Below are 17769 nucleotides of genomic sequence, written 5' to 3'. Positions count from 1 at the left end.
ACAATAGACAAGACTCTAAATCACTTTGGCAGGGAATAAAAGAATTCGGGCTTGGCAAACAGAAATCGAATCCACAAATTGACTTACCATTGAATAATATAAATGACCATTTCGTTTCACACTCTAACCAACGCGACGAAGTTGTCATTGCTAATCATATAGATGATCTTGAAGAGCAGGTTACAAACTTAGATTTACCAATCACTGATCAATTTCATTTCCATCCAATCTCAGAAGAAGACACTTTCAGAGCAATTCAACGTATTCATAGTAATGCTACGGGTGTAGACAAAATTCCTATTAAATTTATCAAGAAGATGTTATTTGCTGTTTTACCAACCATTACATACATTTTCAACAAGTCACTTGAAGAAGGCATTTTCCCTGAAAACTGGAAGTTTGCTCTGGTTCGCCCTCTAAATAAAGTTCCATCACCCAATAAAGTTGAGGATTTTAGATCAATCAGTATTTTACCTGCATTGTCCAAAGTGCTAGAAAGACTCATTCATGCTCAAGTTGTAAAATTTCTAGACAACAATAGTAAGCTTCATAACTTTCAATCAGGCTTTAGAAAATTCTATTCAACTGAGACAGCTCTGCTTCGTGTCACTGATGATATAAGGTTAGCTATGGACCAAAGAAAATGCACCATCCTCACCCTATTTGATTTTTCTAAAGCATTCGATACTGTTGATCATACAGTCCTTCTGAATAAGTTGGCTATTCTTGGTTTCAGTCACAACTCGTTAGTTTGGTTTAAATCCTATCTATTAGGTAGGAAACAATGTGTATCTGTCGGTGACAAAAAGTCAACTTGGAAAAACGTTATGCATGGAGTACCACAAGGTTCAATTTTAGGCCCTCTCCTCTTCACTTTGTATGCTAATGACCTTTCTTCCATTATCAAATTCTCCAGTTTCCATACTTATGCAGACGACCTTCAAATCTATTTAAGCTGTCCCATAACAAAAATTAATGAAACAGTTGGAATAATGAATCAAGATATCAATTCGATAGTGGAATGGACAAAGAAAAATGGCCTTAAGCTTAATCCCATCAAAACACAACCCATTATAATTGGATATTCTCGTCTTATAAACAATATTGACCTTGAATCGATTCACAAAGTTAGTGTAGACGGTAATGACATTCCTTACTGTAGCTCAGTTAAAAATTTAGACATTATTATGAATAATACTCTTGACTGGTCAGAACAAGTGAACAAAACTTGTAAAAAGGTATTCTCAGCCATGCATGCATTGAAGAAAATGCACGATATCCTCCCTAGAAACATTAAATTATTATTGGTTCAATCTCTCATCTTCCCACATTTAATGTATTGTAATTCTGTTCTTAATGATATGCAAGTCACTCTGAATGATAAACTACAGCGTTGCCAAAATTATTGTCTACGTTTCGTCTACTCTCTCCAACGCCATGATCATATCACCCCAGCCCACATTGCTAGTTCAACATTGAAGCTTCCCGATCAGAGGCTTTTTCGAATAGTCAAGCTTGTTAGAGATATCTTGAAATACGGTAATCCGAACTATTTTAAAGATGATTTCAAATTTGTCTCTGAAGGTAGGAGGATAGATGCTTCAAATACTAGAACCGGAGAAAGTACTTTAAGGATACCCAATCATCGAACTACTATTTTCACAAAATCCTTCTTAGTCAGTGCCTGTCGTGCATGGAATACACTTCCTGTTTCTATCAGGTCTATCGAGAGCCGAGCGAGCTTCAACCTGACTTTAAAAAAACATATTTTGGAACAAATGACTGAAACTGTCCGGCCCTAGAACGATCACATGACAACCATCCCTCACCCATTCCACCAATATAAACCTTTAAACCATGTTATAGAACGAATTGTATATATATATATATATATATATATATATATATATAAACTCATGTTATTTCAATTATCCACTGCATACTGCTAGTATATACTAAAATACTTTAGTATATTACTAAAATTTGATAACCCTGATCTACTTTCAGCCTACTTCATTTTATTAATCAATTATTTGATCTTATCTACCTATATAATTATTTTACTTTATCAATTTTCTGTTTTTTTTCTCTTCAATATTCATATTGATTAAAACTTTTACAATATTTCCATTAATAAATAAATCCTTAGTTTAAATAACGAAATTAACGTTTTGGTAGAGAGTTAGTGGGGAGGATATTTTTAATATTCTTCCCAAAGAATGGACATTGATATGTCCAAAGCTCCGCCATTTATGTAGATGCATAACAATATGATTACTATCTATAGTTATTATATTACAAATTGCTTTTTCATATAATATACAGTTCAATAGTTATTTTCTTAGTCTATATTATGTAAATTCATCTATAACTTTGTTGTATTGTAAGCTATTGTATACAAGTGTATAAGCCAGTATATATTGTAATCTACATAAATAAAGTACTCAATCAATCAATCAAGCCTGATAATTGGGAATCTAAAATCAAACTTTGCATAGATGAGGCGGAGCTCCTGAAATTTTTACAGATATGGGACTTGTGGCAGTTGATAGAGCTTAACAATGACTATTTTAGGTAGGCTATGAATTTGATCAAAATCGTTGGAACCATTTTCGAGAAAATTGCGAAAAACCCTGTTTATGACAACATTTTCACCATTTTAGCCGCCATCTTGAATTGCATTTGATCGAAATTGTTCATGTCGGATCCTTATAGTGTAAGGACCTTAAGTTCCAAATTTCAAGTCATTCTGTTGATTGGGAGATGAGATATCGTGTACACAGACGCACATATACACACACACACACACAGACCAATACCCAAAAACCACTCTTTTGGACTCAGGAGACTTTAAAACGTATAGAAATTTAGAAATTGGGGTACCTTAATTATATTTTTTTCGGAAAGCGAAATGCAATACTTTTCTTACCTATGGTAATAGGGCAAGGAAAGTAAAAAATTGATGTGGATAGTGTTGAATGTGATTGTGGAAGTGAGACACAATAGTAGGCAGCAGCGGTAGCTTATAAAATTGACTAATAATTGAAGAAAAACAATGAACATACAAGAAAGAAGAATATTTGAATTCCACTTTTACTCCCCGAAAAAGGTAAGTTAGAAAACCCTGTAAATACTAGATCTAAAGCGAAATGAGTAAAACTATATTATTTCATACCTATGTAGAAAAGAATTATTTTCTAACATCAATCATATTATTTTGTTATTATAATCTTCATTAAAGTACTATTTTATGATTTTTTGTAGATGAGATAAAAATAATTGACTCCACTTGTATAACTCTGAAATATTACATCTATTGTCATTTCCATTAACTTCTGAACATTTCTGTGTGTAATGATTGAAATACTTCATTATCAGCAATTCAAGTGCCACAATATAACACTCAAAAAAGTTGTTGAATTATGAGACATTTTTACCTTTAATTACCTATTTTTTATATTCAATGGTAACTGTAGGAAAAATTTAATGTGAAATATGTGCGCAAAGTTCCTTTGCTGCACTCAAGAAACCATTATTCCGCTCTCGCCTACGGCTCGTGCATAAACGTTTCTTTCGGTGCAGCAAAGTGTCACTTATTTGCGCACTAGTTGCACAAATAACCAAAAAAAAAAAAAAACATATAAGAACATGAAGAACCCTTTATTTAAAATATTTTGAAAGAACAACTAGTTTCGGCCTTATTAATAGCATAGGTTTGTAAAAATGGGCGTTAAAAATTATAGGAATTTCTATTCTCTCTTTTTAGATGTGAAATAAATCTGCTATCGAGCAATATGTTGGTGGGTTATTGAAATAACAACAGAACTGATAAGAAACAATTTTACTGTGAACACATTAAACAGTAACATGAAATAGTTGAACGTCATTCCTTCAAGATACAACTTGATCTTGTACCAATATTACATATATTCTTAGGAATTACGTTATTTATCTATCGTGAAGATACACAAGAAGTAGTGAGTACTGTTATATTTGTTGAAATAGTATCATGCATTGTATGGTGGATTGGGAGAAATGTTATCATTATCACTTATGCAACTCATGACATGACGATAACGTTGATACAATGAACCTTCAAGCTATTGAGTGCTTGAAGGTTCATTGTATCAAGGTTCCATGAACCTTGAATGCTATTTGAAACCGTCTCAACTAATAACAGAACTTGCATCAAAGTTATCGACATTTTATGTAATAATGAATATGAAATACCTCTCAATCCCTCATACAATACAATGTATTATTCCAACAAATAATAGTAATCACTATGTTACTTTACTGTTATTCACTAACGGTTACTGCTAGTGCTACAAGTATTATTAAAGCTTGATCAACTCAATGTATAAGGCGAGTCTGATTTTGTCTCCAAGTAGTAATCGCCAGGTACTGAATCACTATAACAGAAAAAATAAATATTAAATGAATTTTGGTATTAAATGATAGGGTATGTGAAAAAATATAGTTCCACTAGAGAGCATTTGTTAATATTTCAAAGAATAATTTTATTTATTATTATCTACTTCATTCATAGATATTTATTCCAAAATATTACCTTGAGGTAAGTAGGAAAATGAACACATGGAATATTATTGTAAACTGTAAAATAAGTTTGGATAATGTTTGGACATCTATCTTTAGCGAAATATTATGAAGCTAAAGCCCGGTTGCAAAAAAGCCTGTTAAATTTTAATCATGATTTAGGGCCGGTCTCCAAGCTCGGGATTTAAGTGAGCTCTAGACTTTAAACAGCTGGAGTCAGAAAATTGGCTTTCCAAAACGGGCGTAGTCGCAGGAAATAGTTGCAGCAAAATAAATTTTTATCTTCTCATTTCTATAATATTGGAAACATTTTTCCTTGACGAGATGAAACATTCCTACATAATTCAAAATAGCTGAAACTTTACACTATTTTATCTTTATTTTATTTTGTGTTCAATTTTCTACTTTTTCAAAATTTAATTTAAACGTGACTACGACTACGCCCTGTTTCGGAAAGCTATAATTTTCTGACTCCAAATGTTCAAAATCGAGAACTTGACTAAATCCCGAGCCCGGAAACCAGCCCTAAATGCTACGAGAACCAATCAGAGAAGTCTTCTCTTTGATTGAAGTGGCATTTAGGCCTAATCGTGATTAAAATTTTACAGGCTTTTGTGCAACCGGGCCTTAATCTCATTCCAAGAATAAGGCCGGTTTTATCCTAATTCAAGTCAGCGAAATAGAATCAATATCACTGAGAATGTTATACTTATCTTAATAATAATTAGCACTTACTTTAATTTGAGATGCTCTCCCATATGGGCAGTCGGATTATAATCACAATTTCCATTCTCGAAGTCCTTCTTCGAATCGCATAAGTGTGCCTTAAAAGCCTTTTCTCCTTCCATAATGCTTTCTTTGAAGTAATAGCAGGATTTTTGATGGCTGCATGTAACTGAATCATCATGATAGTTATAATTATTGTTAATTCAATACTTTTTAAAGGAATTGAGTTACAATTATTTCTCATTTATTTCTACAGGGCTTCATGAAATTGTAGGTAATCATTTATTTGTGGAATTGACTAATCAATTTGATTACTGCACACACTACAATCGCTTGGACTTGATCTTCCATTAAAGTGTTACCTAAACGGAGCCGGAGTTTGAAATGACTAGAAAGTAATATTAAATAAAATCAATATAATATTAATCTAGCCTTATCCCTCATGGTTCTATTTACGTTTCCGTCAACGATTTCAAGATTTTTCAAAATAGAATACAAATTTTCCTCAAGTACATTGAATTCAAAAAACTGTGTGCCCTGTAACAATTATATTATTTTCTTGTTCTCTCTCAATAAGCTACTCTTGTTTACGGAATTGATTCCCACCGCTCAGCTATGCCAAGTTTCGCTGATAAATCTGATGTTTTGAGTGCTAAATAATTGCTATCTCCACTGCTTCTCACTGTTTTGTTTTGACCTATTTCCTACCATAAATCACAAAGGGATAAAGAGTTAATGTTGTATTTGGTTATTCACGTATATTGGAAATGACCATGGTTTAAAAAGAATGTTTTCAAGTGAAAAAAATTAAATATAAAATAATTTATATTCTTCACTTTCCATTGTACAATACCGTGATTTAATTTTGTCACCTGTAGGCTGAGTATGATTCTTCAACCTAAATCTCATGAAATAAGTCTCTAAAATATATGTTAAAATGTAGGCTTGAAATACTGTACAATCAGTGTTCATACAAATACTTGTTTCAAAGTATCTCAACCAATTTTAATTTGAACTTATTCTGGATAAATAAATAAATGGATGATAATAAAAAACGTGAATACACTCCCAGATTTAGGCTTGACCCCCCCCCCCCTGAAAAATGTATTATTATGGGCGCCCATGATTCTACTTCAAGAATCAAATAGATAACTAACTATCAATTATAGCTGTTAATAGTGTTAATACAGTTATGTATACAGACCATCCATAATTTTACACCCTGGTTGAGGATGCTTCCCTTTATTACACCTAAAGTCAAAGTCTCCTATTGATTTACTCATTCCAAGTAACCCGCTACAAGTATGAATGGCATCAAAATAAGTGGCATCTCCTCTACCCATTGGTTGCGAAATTCTTAAAGTTTCAAACCCAGGGTTGGCACAATCAAGACCTGTGTAAAATAGAAAAATTAAACCATATAGCAAGCATTGGAAAAGTGGTATTCAACCTTCCTCAGTAGGTACTTTCTGTTCTACAATATTTTAGATTCTACACTAAGCTTAGCTAGATTCAAACATAACTGCACTGTATTTATCTATTATTTTGCTATCTGTACCTAGTCCAATAAATCAAATTAGACAACTGGCAGAGATATCAACAGTCATTAAAAAAGTTCAAAAAGCACAATAATAATATTGAACATCACCTATAAGTATATTTTACAGATCAGCATAGCTGGTTTGAGTGAAAAAGTCTTCCCTGGAGGCCAAGGATTTAGTTTTAACCCCTGGCCTCTCACTGAAATTTTTCCACCTGACCACTGGAACTTTTGTGGCGGAGTAGAGGTACTCGAGTGCTACGGTTCGAGAACAGTGCCCATTTTTGTCGATGTTCGTCTGCATCCAGAGAGAAACAGGCGCGGATCCAGGACCCTGATCTGGGGAGGGGCGATTTTGTGTTGTGATGGAACCCCCCCCCCCCGTTCAAAACCCCCACCCGGAAAATTGTTGAAGTTTTCAATTTAAAAACAGCATTTGAGAGCTTTATTTTTTATATTAATTAGACTTTTGAATTTGTTCACCAAATGCCAAGGTCACTCATGACTTATTTCTGCAACTACAGTAGTTTGTTAGTCCAGTCACTGTATATACATTGGCGCTTGGATCTGGCCTTCTATTTAGATTATGGAATTCCCAATAAAATGAGATCATTTGAAACTATATGTATCTTCAATGAGTACAGAGCTACAATTTTCAATAAGAGTAAAATTTTAAGTAAAAATCAATTTTGATGAATTTTAGTTTTATCAACAATATTTTCCGATTGTTACCATTTAAATGTATAAGTCAAAATCCCTCTGTGCTCTACAATTTGAGACCAGTTATAGCGCTTTTTCGCATTTAGATTTCCAGGTACACCTGACAACAATTATAGAGCTGCAACAATGTAAGCTCCATTATCCTTGTATTTTGGAAAACACCCAAGTTTTAGCTTCAATCATCATCAGCAATAACTCCATTGTCAACACATTGAGATTTCGCACCATGATATAATTATGTTCATTAGATCATGTTCAATGAGAATCGCCCGTTAGATGCACTTAATTTAGTGGAGAGGCACGCATACGGAATAAGGACACCTCAAGAATCCAAATTTTGAACAATCATAACTTTTGACTCACTGATCAGATCTCATTGTACCATAACTCATTCTTCTCGACTCGTCAAGGCGGTTCAAAATCATGCATCATAAGGAAAATTCCTTCGAAAAATTGAAAATTTCTCTTCACAAATTTCAATTCACAAAAAATTTCCATTTTCAAAGCTGCGTATCTTGTGAAATACTTGGGATAAAATTTCAAAATCTAGTAAGGATGTGGGATAGTATATCCTCTTTCCACTACATTGAAGAATACTTACGATTTCACTACCATTACAAAGTTACAGCCGATTTTAAAAATGGCGATTTTAGTTTTTCATTTTATTCGCGATTTTTCTGTTAATAGAGAGTCTCTAAAATGAGTTGATAAATCTTAGGAACTCATGATTGATTCAAAATTGTAGACAATTCCATCCTCTACAAGCTCAGTTGCCTAAAATTCATCTTTAATCACTGTTTCCTATCATACCACTGCCTAGACCGTTAATATGAGTAAAGTATCTTCGATTTCTTGATTTTTTCAACGATCGAATCTTACATTACGATCTTATTCTTCCATGAATCGTTTACAGCAACTAAAAGAGGAGATTCTATTCTAAAATTTAAGATCAAGTTTTTTATAATAACGGGTCACCGAGATACATAGCTCTGAATATAAAAATTATTGGATATTTCTTTGTACCGTATATTGAAATACTGGTTAAATTACACGCCCGCCTTGACGAGCCGAGAAGAATGAGCTGTGATACAATGAGAACTGATCAGTGTGTGTAAAAAGTGATGATTGTTCAAAATTTTGATCCTTGAGGTGTCCTTATGCGCGCCTCTCCAGTAAATTAAGTGCATCAAAAAATGGGTGGTTCTCATAGAATAATATGATCTAATGAGCTTATATCATGGTGCGAAATCTCAATGTGATAAATAAAAATAATATCGAGTGTCCTGGCTGGCTCAGGTATGGTGTCAGAGTTTTCAGGTCGCAACTGATCAATTTCAGGGCGTCTGACATGACCTAACAACTGCTTTTTAGGCAGCCTCAATGTGATGACAATGGATGAGTTTTTGTTGATTATGATTGGAGCTAAAACCTTGGTGTTTGCCAAAATACAAAGACCATTGTTATCAGGTGTACCTGGAAATCTTTATGAGATGGAGCGCTCTACCTGGTATCAAATTGTAGATAACAAAATTACGCCCATAGGGATTATGTATTAAGCTCGGGACACATATAACCGCACCGAGCCCGTGCCGAGGTACGGCCGAGCTACATCCGCGACACGGTGATGATGGTAGGAGAACACACATATCCGTGCGACAGCCGAGTGGCAGCAGTGTCTCAGTTCTGTAGTGCTACTGTGGTCTGATTTATGAATGTGTTAAACTATTGTTAATAATATAACACAGTAGGGGTAAAGTGAGAGTTCTGAAGAAAAGCTGAAGAAAAGCTGGAGAAAACCTGGAGAAAAGCTGGCTCAAAGCTGCCCCCAAATCTGATTCTTGGTTCTAACCTTGCCCAATCCAATGTAATCTGAACTAACTTAACCTAGCCATACCCCTAATCTCACAATGAACCTAAAATGAAGATCCCCATTCCCACTGTTTTGGAAAAAACTAGATCCAGCTTTTTTTATTTATTGAATAACTAAGAAACCATTAATTTTACAAAAAAAATACAAGAATAACTTTTTCCAGTAAATCTAATTACGAATCCATTGACACCCCATTTGTCAAGATTGAACAGAAAATAAGGATCTTATAGAAAAAGTAGATCCAATTTCTTGAATAACTAAGAAACCATTAAAAAGCTTCAAGAATAATTTTTTTCAGCAAATCCATTTGTCAAGGGATCAGTCACCCTCAACTTTTTCTGAAACAGAGCAACAAGCACACAGAAACTCTAATGATATTTTTATGTTGAGACCCTTTCTTAAGGAACACCAAACTCAGCACTAAACCCCCCACCCCACCCCTGTGGGGGGGGGCCTCTGTCTTTAACCAGCTAAGTTTGAACTACTTGAAAACTCACCTCAAGTTGTATTAAACATTTATTATAAAAATAGATCATTTTATCTTTGAAATGACTATTTTCAATGATTTTACTTCTAACTTATCCATAAATAATTCAGCTAGGAGTGGTGAGAGGTGACCCCATTGCCAACCCCTCTCTTTGTTCAAAAAATCTATTGTTAAATAGATTTGTTAAATAGATTTTTTGAACAAAGAGAGGGGTTGGCAATGGGGTCACCCCTCTCACCACTCCTAGCTGAATTATTTATGGATAAGTTAGAAAGTAAAATCATTGAAAATAGGCATTTCAAAGATAAAATTGTTTACTGGTTTCGATATGTTGATGATATTATTTGCTTATGGAAAGGAAGTAACAGACAACTAGACAATTTTCTTTCCTATCTGAATGGATTAGCCTACATCAGAGTATAAAATTCACTGTAGAGGTAGAACAGGATTGTGTATTGAATTTTCTAGATTTAAGAATAGATCATAGCACTGGTTTTCACAAGTTTTCTATTTTCAGAAAACCAACCCATACTGATGTTATCATTCCTCTTCATTCTTGTCATCCTATTTCTCACAAACTTGCTGCTTTCAATAGCATGGTCTATAGAGCACTAACAATACCTATGAGCAATCATGATTTTGATATTGAGATCACTAAAATTAAACAGATAGCTGTCACAAATGGGTATGAAGAAAGTATGGTGGACAGATTATTGAGTAAAATTAATAGACAAATTTCAATCAATTCTAGCTTTGCAGGCTCAAACTGTGAGGAGAAGACTTGGATAACAATCCCATATTTAGGCCTTGTATCTGATAAGATAGGTAGGGAATAGAAGAGGAATGGATTTCATGTTGCTTTCAAGACCAAACCGATTTTAAATAGTCTATTTAGCTGGAGTAAAGACAAAATTGATATTTGGGATAAAAGCGGGGTGTACAAACTTAAATGTGATGATTGTAATGCTTGTTACGTGGGTCAGACTGGTAGAAGTTTCAAAAGTAGGATTAAAAAGCACATCACAGATTGGAATAAACAAAATGGAGAATCTAACTTTGCAGAACATTTGATAACAAATAATCACAAGTTCACAGTTAAGGAGAATGTTGAGTTTCTGCATGTTAATAACAAAGGCAGATCTTTGAATATTCTAGAGGCTTTAGAAATAACAAGAGTAATTAAGGAAAATCCCCAGTATAGTTTAAATGACCAGATCCATTTCAACCAGTACAACACTACAAATTTAGTTTTATCTTAAACATGTAAGCATACATTAGTCAATAGTTTTTCCATTTACATATTTGTTTTATTATCTTTCACATTTGTTTTCTTGGTTCTTATTTTGTACTAAAAGTAAATTTTATTATCATGGTGATTCTGTTGCTTAAGCTGCCATTTTGTCACACCATTGAGGAAGAGGAGACTGTCCAGCTAGGCCAATGGCAGGCATTCATGCCTTCGACCAATAGCAGTACTCACCTACTAGTATAAATTCTGCTGCTCTTGTATTTAGTTTTAGTTTATCAGAGATTGACAATGGTGTAATAACCGAAACCGGTCTTTCTAATTATCAATAAATCAGTGGTTTTTTGACAATTTCTTAGTCTTTTTCATTCAATATGAATAATTACCACAATATCAACTTCTCAACTACACAAAAAGTAATAAATATAGGTGAAAAATCTTAGGTGAGTACACCCAGAAAGAAATTGTAGATGTAGGTGAGTACACCCAGAAAAAAATGTAGGTTTGGTTACCCAGACCAAGAACATTATTCAACTTTAATGAAATAAATTCATTTGAAAAATCTAAGCTTATATAGATGGCGCAAATTTGACACTATATCATCACAGTCAGTATTTGAATATATTGTGCTTTGAAAGAAACTGATAAATCAAATAATAATATAAAATGCTTTACTTTTGATTAATACTTTTGATTTGAATATTGTCTAGTTTTAACCAAATTTTTTGTTATTTTATAGAAGATTTTTTCAAATGTATAATACTCTTTTTACTGTTCCACTCAGTGGTGTATCTAAACTTTTCCATCCAGTCAACTTCCATTCTGCATTCTCCATAATTTTTTCATTGAGTTTTGATTGATGTAGATAGTTTTTCATGGTTGTTGTCAATCCTACATTACGTGTGCGATCAACCTCAACCCCTCCCAATTCATATCTGATTCATCAAATAGGTATGCAACTCCATTATTGATAAGTGAAAAGTCCTTGGTTTCAACATCATTCTTATCTTTGACTTTGATTTCGCCTTCAATTATGAGAAAACTTCTACTTGGAAGTGTATAAATATCTTCTTGTTTTAAACTAATTCGAATTTCATCATTGTAATTGAATGTCTGTTGAATATATGGTGTGTGAGTGATATACTCATATTTGGTAATACTCTCATCAAGATGAACACTCTGATCAACAAGTAATATATCCGACTTGACTTCTTTCTTATACATTTTTATTATATATTTTTTCTTCTCAATAAAACCTGAGGTGAGTTTTCAAGTAGTTCAAACTTAGCTGGTTAAAGACAGAGGGTCAAGCCCCCCCCCCACAGGGGGGGGGGGTTTAGTGCTGAGGTTTGTGTTGCTTAAGAAAGGGTCTCAACATAAAAATATTATTGTGTGCTTGTTGCTCAGTTTCAGAAAAAGTTGAGTTAGGATCCCTTGACAAATGGATTTACTGAAAAAAATTATTCTTGGTTTCAAGAAATCATGATCTACTTTTCCCATGAGATCCTTATTTTCTGTTCAATCTTGACAAATGAGGTGTCGATGGATTCGTAATTGGATTTACTGGAAAAAGTTATTCTTGTAATTTTTTTGTAAAATTAACGGTTTCTTAGTTATTAGAGAAATTGAAAAAAACTGGATCTAGTTTTCCCATGAGATCCTTATTTTCTGTTCAATCTTGACAAATGGGGTGTCAATGGATTCGTAATTAGATTTACTGGAAAAAGTTATTCTTGTATTTTTTTGTAAAATTAATGGTTTCTTAGTTATTCAAGAAATAAAAAAAGCTGAATCTAGTTTTTTCCAAAAAAGTGGGAATGGGGATCTTCATTTGAGGTTTATTGTGAGATTAGGGGTATGGCTAGCTTAAGTTAGTTCAGATTACATTGGATTGGGCAACGTTAGAACCAAGAATCAGATTTGGGGCAGATTTGGGGGCAGCTTTGAGCCAGCTTTTCTCCAGCTTTTCTTCAGAACTCTCACTTTACCCCTACTTAACACTATTAAAGCTTGTTAAATCAGATTTAAATTTATATTTTTCAATTTTAAACTAATTACCTGTAGACGATGAGAATCATAGTGCTGGTATATATTTCGGTGCATAACAATACCACAATCAGTCATGTATCGAAAATGTATATATCAGCAATAAAATTGTTATCTTCTGTCTTATGTATCTAAACGTAATTAGTTTTAAATTTATTTAAGACACAGTCACGGGTTCCTTCTTTTATACTTTTTGTTGTTTATTTTATTATTTATTATATAATGTCTATCATACCTATGGCTTGACTTATTATTTGGTTATACTTTTACTTTTGGTATAACTTATTTTCCGTTCAACCATATTTCTCATCACTTTGATCGTAAAAAAATGGAAAATTCCGAATCTCTTCAATAAGCCTTTCACTCTCTATGTTAAACGAGCCTGCACCGTCTCCGTCAAAAAGTAAACTGAACTAGTCGCGGTGACGGCGCGGGCAAGGCTCGAGCAACAAACACGGTGACGGTGCTGACGCGGTGCGGTAGTATGTGTCCCTACACGTTTGAAAGCATTTGTTTTCTCACTCGCCGTAGTACGTCCGTCACACGGCCGTGCCGCGGCGCGGGCTCGGTGCGGATATAATACATTTTTATGTCGCGGCCATAATACATTTTAATGGTAACAATTGGAAGATATTATTGAAAAACTAAAATTCATCAAAATTGATTTTCACTTAAAATTTTACTCACTTTTAAAAAATTGTAACTTAGTAGGCTACTCATTGAAGATAGGAAGAACCGAATGAACTCATTTTATTAGGAATTTCATGATCTAAAAAAAGACGTGAATGAGTTTTTCTGTCCGATTTCAGTATTTGGCGGAAGTAGCTGAAAGTTGTAAAATGAACCGGAAATACGATGTTTTTGGACCACTCTGTATCTAGCACAAGGGAATTTTGCATGAGAAAAATTGGATCTGGACTTCTCTTTTGTACCCAAACAATATATTGAGAAATCAGAACTACAATATAAATTGCAAGCACCAATGTATATGATGACTGGACTAGTAGGCAGATTTTTCAAACACCCACCCGGATAGTGGTGGGGGCGATCGCCCCCCCCCCACGGATCCGCGCCTGGAGAGAAATGATGTGCGCATCATTCACCTTGCTAAATTTCACCGTTTGAGGGGTTAGAGGTCAGACCTGAATCCTAGGCCTCTACCAAACAAGTTTAAAAAGGAGTAAATTCAGTTACCTGGAATTTTCATGACAAATACCTAAATACTACATGGTTGATAGATCCCTACTAATCAATTCAAATAAATTGGGATCAACAATACAGTATAACGACTGTATATTAACTAATGGAGATAAAGATAAAATTTTTGACATAATAATATAATTATATGTATTTTTCAATTTACCTTAAAATAGTAGGATATAGGAAAGTAGGTAGACCTAGGTACTGCGTATTAATTACATGATCCTCCCTATTTTTGTTATGCCATTACCTACTTTCCTCAACTTGCCATTTCAATATGTTATTTTTTATTCAAGTTTTAAAGAAAAGAAGTTTAAAACAAGAAGTTAATTGGACTCTTTGGAGTTCAAAAATGTTATGTAGACATTATATTTACCTGTTACCCTTCCTATCTTAGCTTTGTAATCAGTTTTCTCATGGACAAATCTTGCAGCATATCCGACCACATGACAACCGAGACTGTGGCCAATTAAATGAAGTGAGTTCAGAAAACAACGCTTCAAAAATCGCAATCTGAGTAACAAATCTGCAATTAATTCGCCAACTCCTCTAATAAACTTGATTGCAGCAATATAATTTTCCTTGGCCTCATAATTCCAGTTGACCACTATCACATAGCATTCCGTCTTCAACAAATAAGCTGTAAAAATTGATACGGTAGAAGTTATTTGAAATGTATAAATTTAAAACTGTAGGATGAAAATTATGTTATAACTATCAGTCTCCACTATCCTATCAGTGGAATCTTCATGCCTTCCGTATGCAGATGATGTAAAATTATACAAAATATCAATTATCAAAGTGATTGCTATGATTTGCAGAAGGATATTGATAATCTGTCTAGATGTGTGCTGAAAATGGACTGAAAATAAATGTCAGTAAATGTAAATTCATGAGTTTTACCCGGCAGTCCTCCACTCATGCAGATGTCTACTATATAAATGCGGTATCCCATTGGGAAAGGGTGAGTCTCACCCTCAACTCATGTGGTACCTCTGCTACTCTTTTTAAAAATCAATTGTGAGGAGTCTGTTAGAGTACCTATGCATTCCTTAGGAAGTTTGCGAAGTATGGCATCCTTATCATAATGAACAGATTCACCTTGTAGAACGCTTGCAAAACAAATTTTTGAGATTCATGTATTTCTGTCCTTTTGATTACCCAACCAATTCCCTCAGAAGTATGTTCGATATTAGATCACTGAAAGTAAGACGTGATATTAAATTACTGTTTTTTTCTTGTACAATCTGTTGAATAATAGAATTGATTCTTCCTCTGCTTTCTAAAATTATCATGTACATAAATACCATTGCTCGACGTCCTGGATTTTTATTTCATATTTCTCGCTCCAGAACAATAGGTCCAAGCCATTATTATAACTTTCCTTTAAGTAGAGTTCAAAGAATTTTCAATAGTTGTTTGGAGCACTTGGACATCTTTTGGTTCTCCCCTTTCAAATTACGAACGATTTCATATGATTTCATATTATCAATTGTCCTTATAAAGGCTAATGGTAGTGCATTACACAGACATTCTTTCTCTTGTCTATATACTACCGTCAAACCGGCAAACTTTGGACAGTTTTCAACTTTGACTTGTAATTCAGTTCCATTATTATGTTAATAGTTCATTTCTTCTGTGCTCGAAACTTAGGTCTTCAATAATACTACAGATATACAGGGTGATTCATAATTATGGTAAAATGATTTAATACGTGATAGTACAGGTAAAAATAAGAAAAAAAGTTCTTATAAACATATATCCATAAACGCTTCATTAGCGAGCTATACAGAGTCAAAGATTTAGCCCGGAATTCAGTTCCTCTGGTGAAATACACCGATGCTGAATTGTTTGGGAACTAGTTTTTGAAAAACTTATGCTGGATTCATATGGAAAAATATCTGAAAAATTGAATAAAGCTAATCTGGAAGCTGTAGTGTGAGTAGTTTTTGAGAAAAATGTTGAAATATGCAAAAAATCTAAGTAGAAAAACACAGACTTCTACATTTGATGCCCAATAACTTTCTTTAATGACCAGTAAACAAATAATTTTTTGCGATCAAAATTGTAGAGAATTCAATTCTGAAAAAAATGATGTAAGCTGTGTAAACTAAATTCGAATAAAATTTGGATAAAATGTATTCTTATGTAGTACATTACACCACAAAATTTGCTGTTTTATGAGGAGAGAACTAATAACTCATAAGTTGTAGCTGATTGCAAATAAAATATTCGGTTTTTTATGAAAAGTTTTTTTTTATATGAAAGTAGCATATCTAAATGACATTAAACTTATACCAAAAGACTAGTAGATTATGCCATTAAGCCTGGGAGGAAGCTCGAACAGAAGTAGATGATCTCCTATGATTCCTGCCCAAATGTTTACTGAAAACTGATGTTGTGGAAGATTAGGATTGATGGCATGAGGATTCTCAGCTGCCCAAATATGTTAGTTGTGGACGTTAACGATAGCTGTTCTTGTAAAGTGTGCCTCGTTGGTAAATAAAACGGTTGTTAAAAAGTTTGGGTAAACAAGTTTTACTAAAAACCATCGGCAAATACCAGCACGGGGAATACAGTCTCGTGGCAATAGAGTATGAACTTTCTGGAGGTGGTATGGATGTAATTGTTGCTCTTTTAGTATCCTCCAAATAATAGATTGATTGACATTAAACTGCACTGACAATTCTCTCGTGTTCTTCTCGGGATGTTCATAAATTTCATTAAGAACTTGTTCTTTTAACTCAACAGTCTTAGTAGATCGGGGTCTGCCTGCATAAATATGCTCTTTGGATATCAAAGAATCTGTTTCAGACAGACGTTGATGAATAGTGGCAAAAAACCTTGAACTTGGACATACTCGATTAGGATTGTTCTCTTGATACAAACGTCTTGCTTCAGTACTATTACAGTAGTGTCCCATTCCATACATTAAATGCATGTCAGCTAATTCGGAGTATGAATAATGTCTAAAATTACCTGCCATTTTTTAAAAAGTTAACACTTAACACAAAAGCAAAGTGAAATGGTTACAAATAACTGGTTGATAGATTAAACAAAAAACACAGCGCGGCTACTAACAGTAGGCCTAACTTACAGTTTGTTTTTTTGTTCAACAGTGAGCTTAAATATTTCTGAAAATAATTTCCAGCTGATAATTTCTTTTAAATATTTTTTTATTTAAAACAAAATAAATCAGCTGTTTTGGAACAGCTGTTCTTAAAATCAATGTTCTATTTGCAATCAGCTACAACCTATGAGTTATTAGTTCTCTCCTCATAAAACAGCAAATTTTGTGGTGTAATGTAGGTACTACATAAGAATACATTTTTCCAACTTTTATTCAAATTTAGTTTACACAGCTTACATCATTTTTT

The 17769-nt window shown here is 33.6% G+C and overlaps 1 protein-coding gene across 6 annotated transcripts in view; it reads right to left on the bottom strand.

Annotated features, from left to right (window-relative positions):
• Positions 1 to 3826: 3826 nt before the first annotated feature.
• Positions 3827 to 17769, bottom strand: part of LOC111044434 (phospholipase A1) — a 42848-nt gene continuing 28905 nt past the window's right edge. For 4 of the 6 annotated variants that reach the window (XM_039428132.1, XM_039428134.1, XM_039428133.1 and 1 more), the window contains 4 exons: positions 14769 to 15032; positions 6488 to 6676; positions 5293 to 5452; positions 3830 to 4412 (listed from right to left, as the gene is read on the bottom strand). In XM_039428132.1, the coding sequence (XP_039284066.1) occupies positions 4349 to 4412; positions 5293 to 5452; positions 6488 to 6676; positions 14769 to 15032 (677 nt within the window). In that variant the 3' untranslated portion in view covers positions 3830 to 4348. Of the gene's footprint in view, positions 4413 to 5292; positions 5453 to 6487; positions 6677 to 14768; positions 15033 to 17769 lie in introns of all 6 variants that reach the window. The other 2 variants (XR_005571310.1, XM_039428131.1) reach the window with 2 other exon arrangements.

The sequence above is a fragment of the Nilaparvata lugens genome, chromosome 5 (assembly GCF_014356525.2).
Source record: "Nilaparvata lugens isolate BPH chromosome 5, ASM1435652v1, whole genome shotgun sequence".
In the NCBI taxonomy this organism is placed as follows: Eukaryota; Metazoa; Arthropoda; class Insecta; order Hemiptera; family Delphacidae; genus Nilaparvata; species Nilaparvata lugens.
This window is presented reverse-complemented; position numbering and strand designations above follow the sequence as displayed.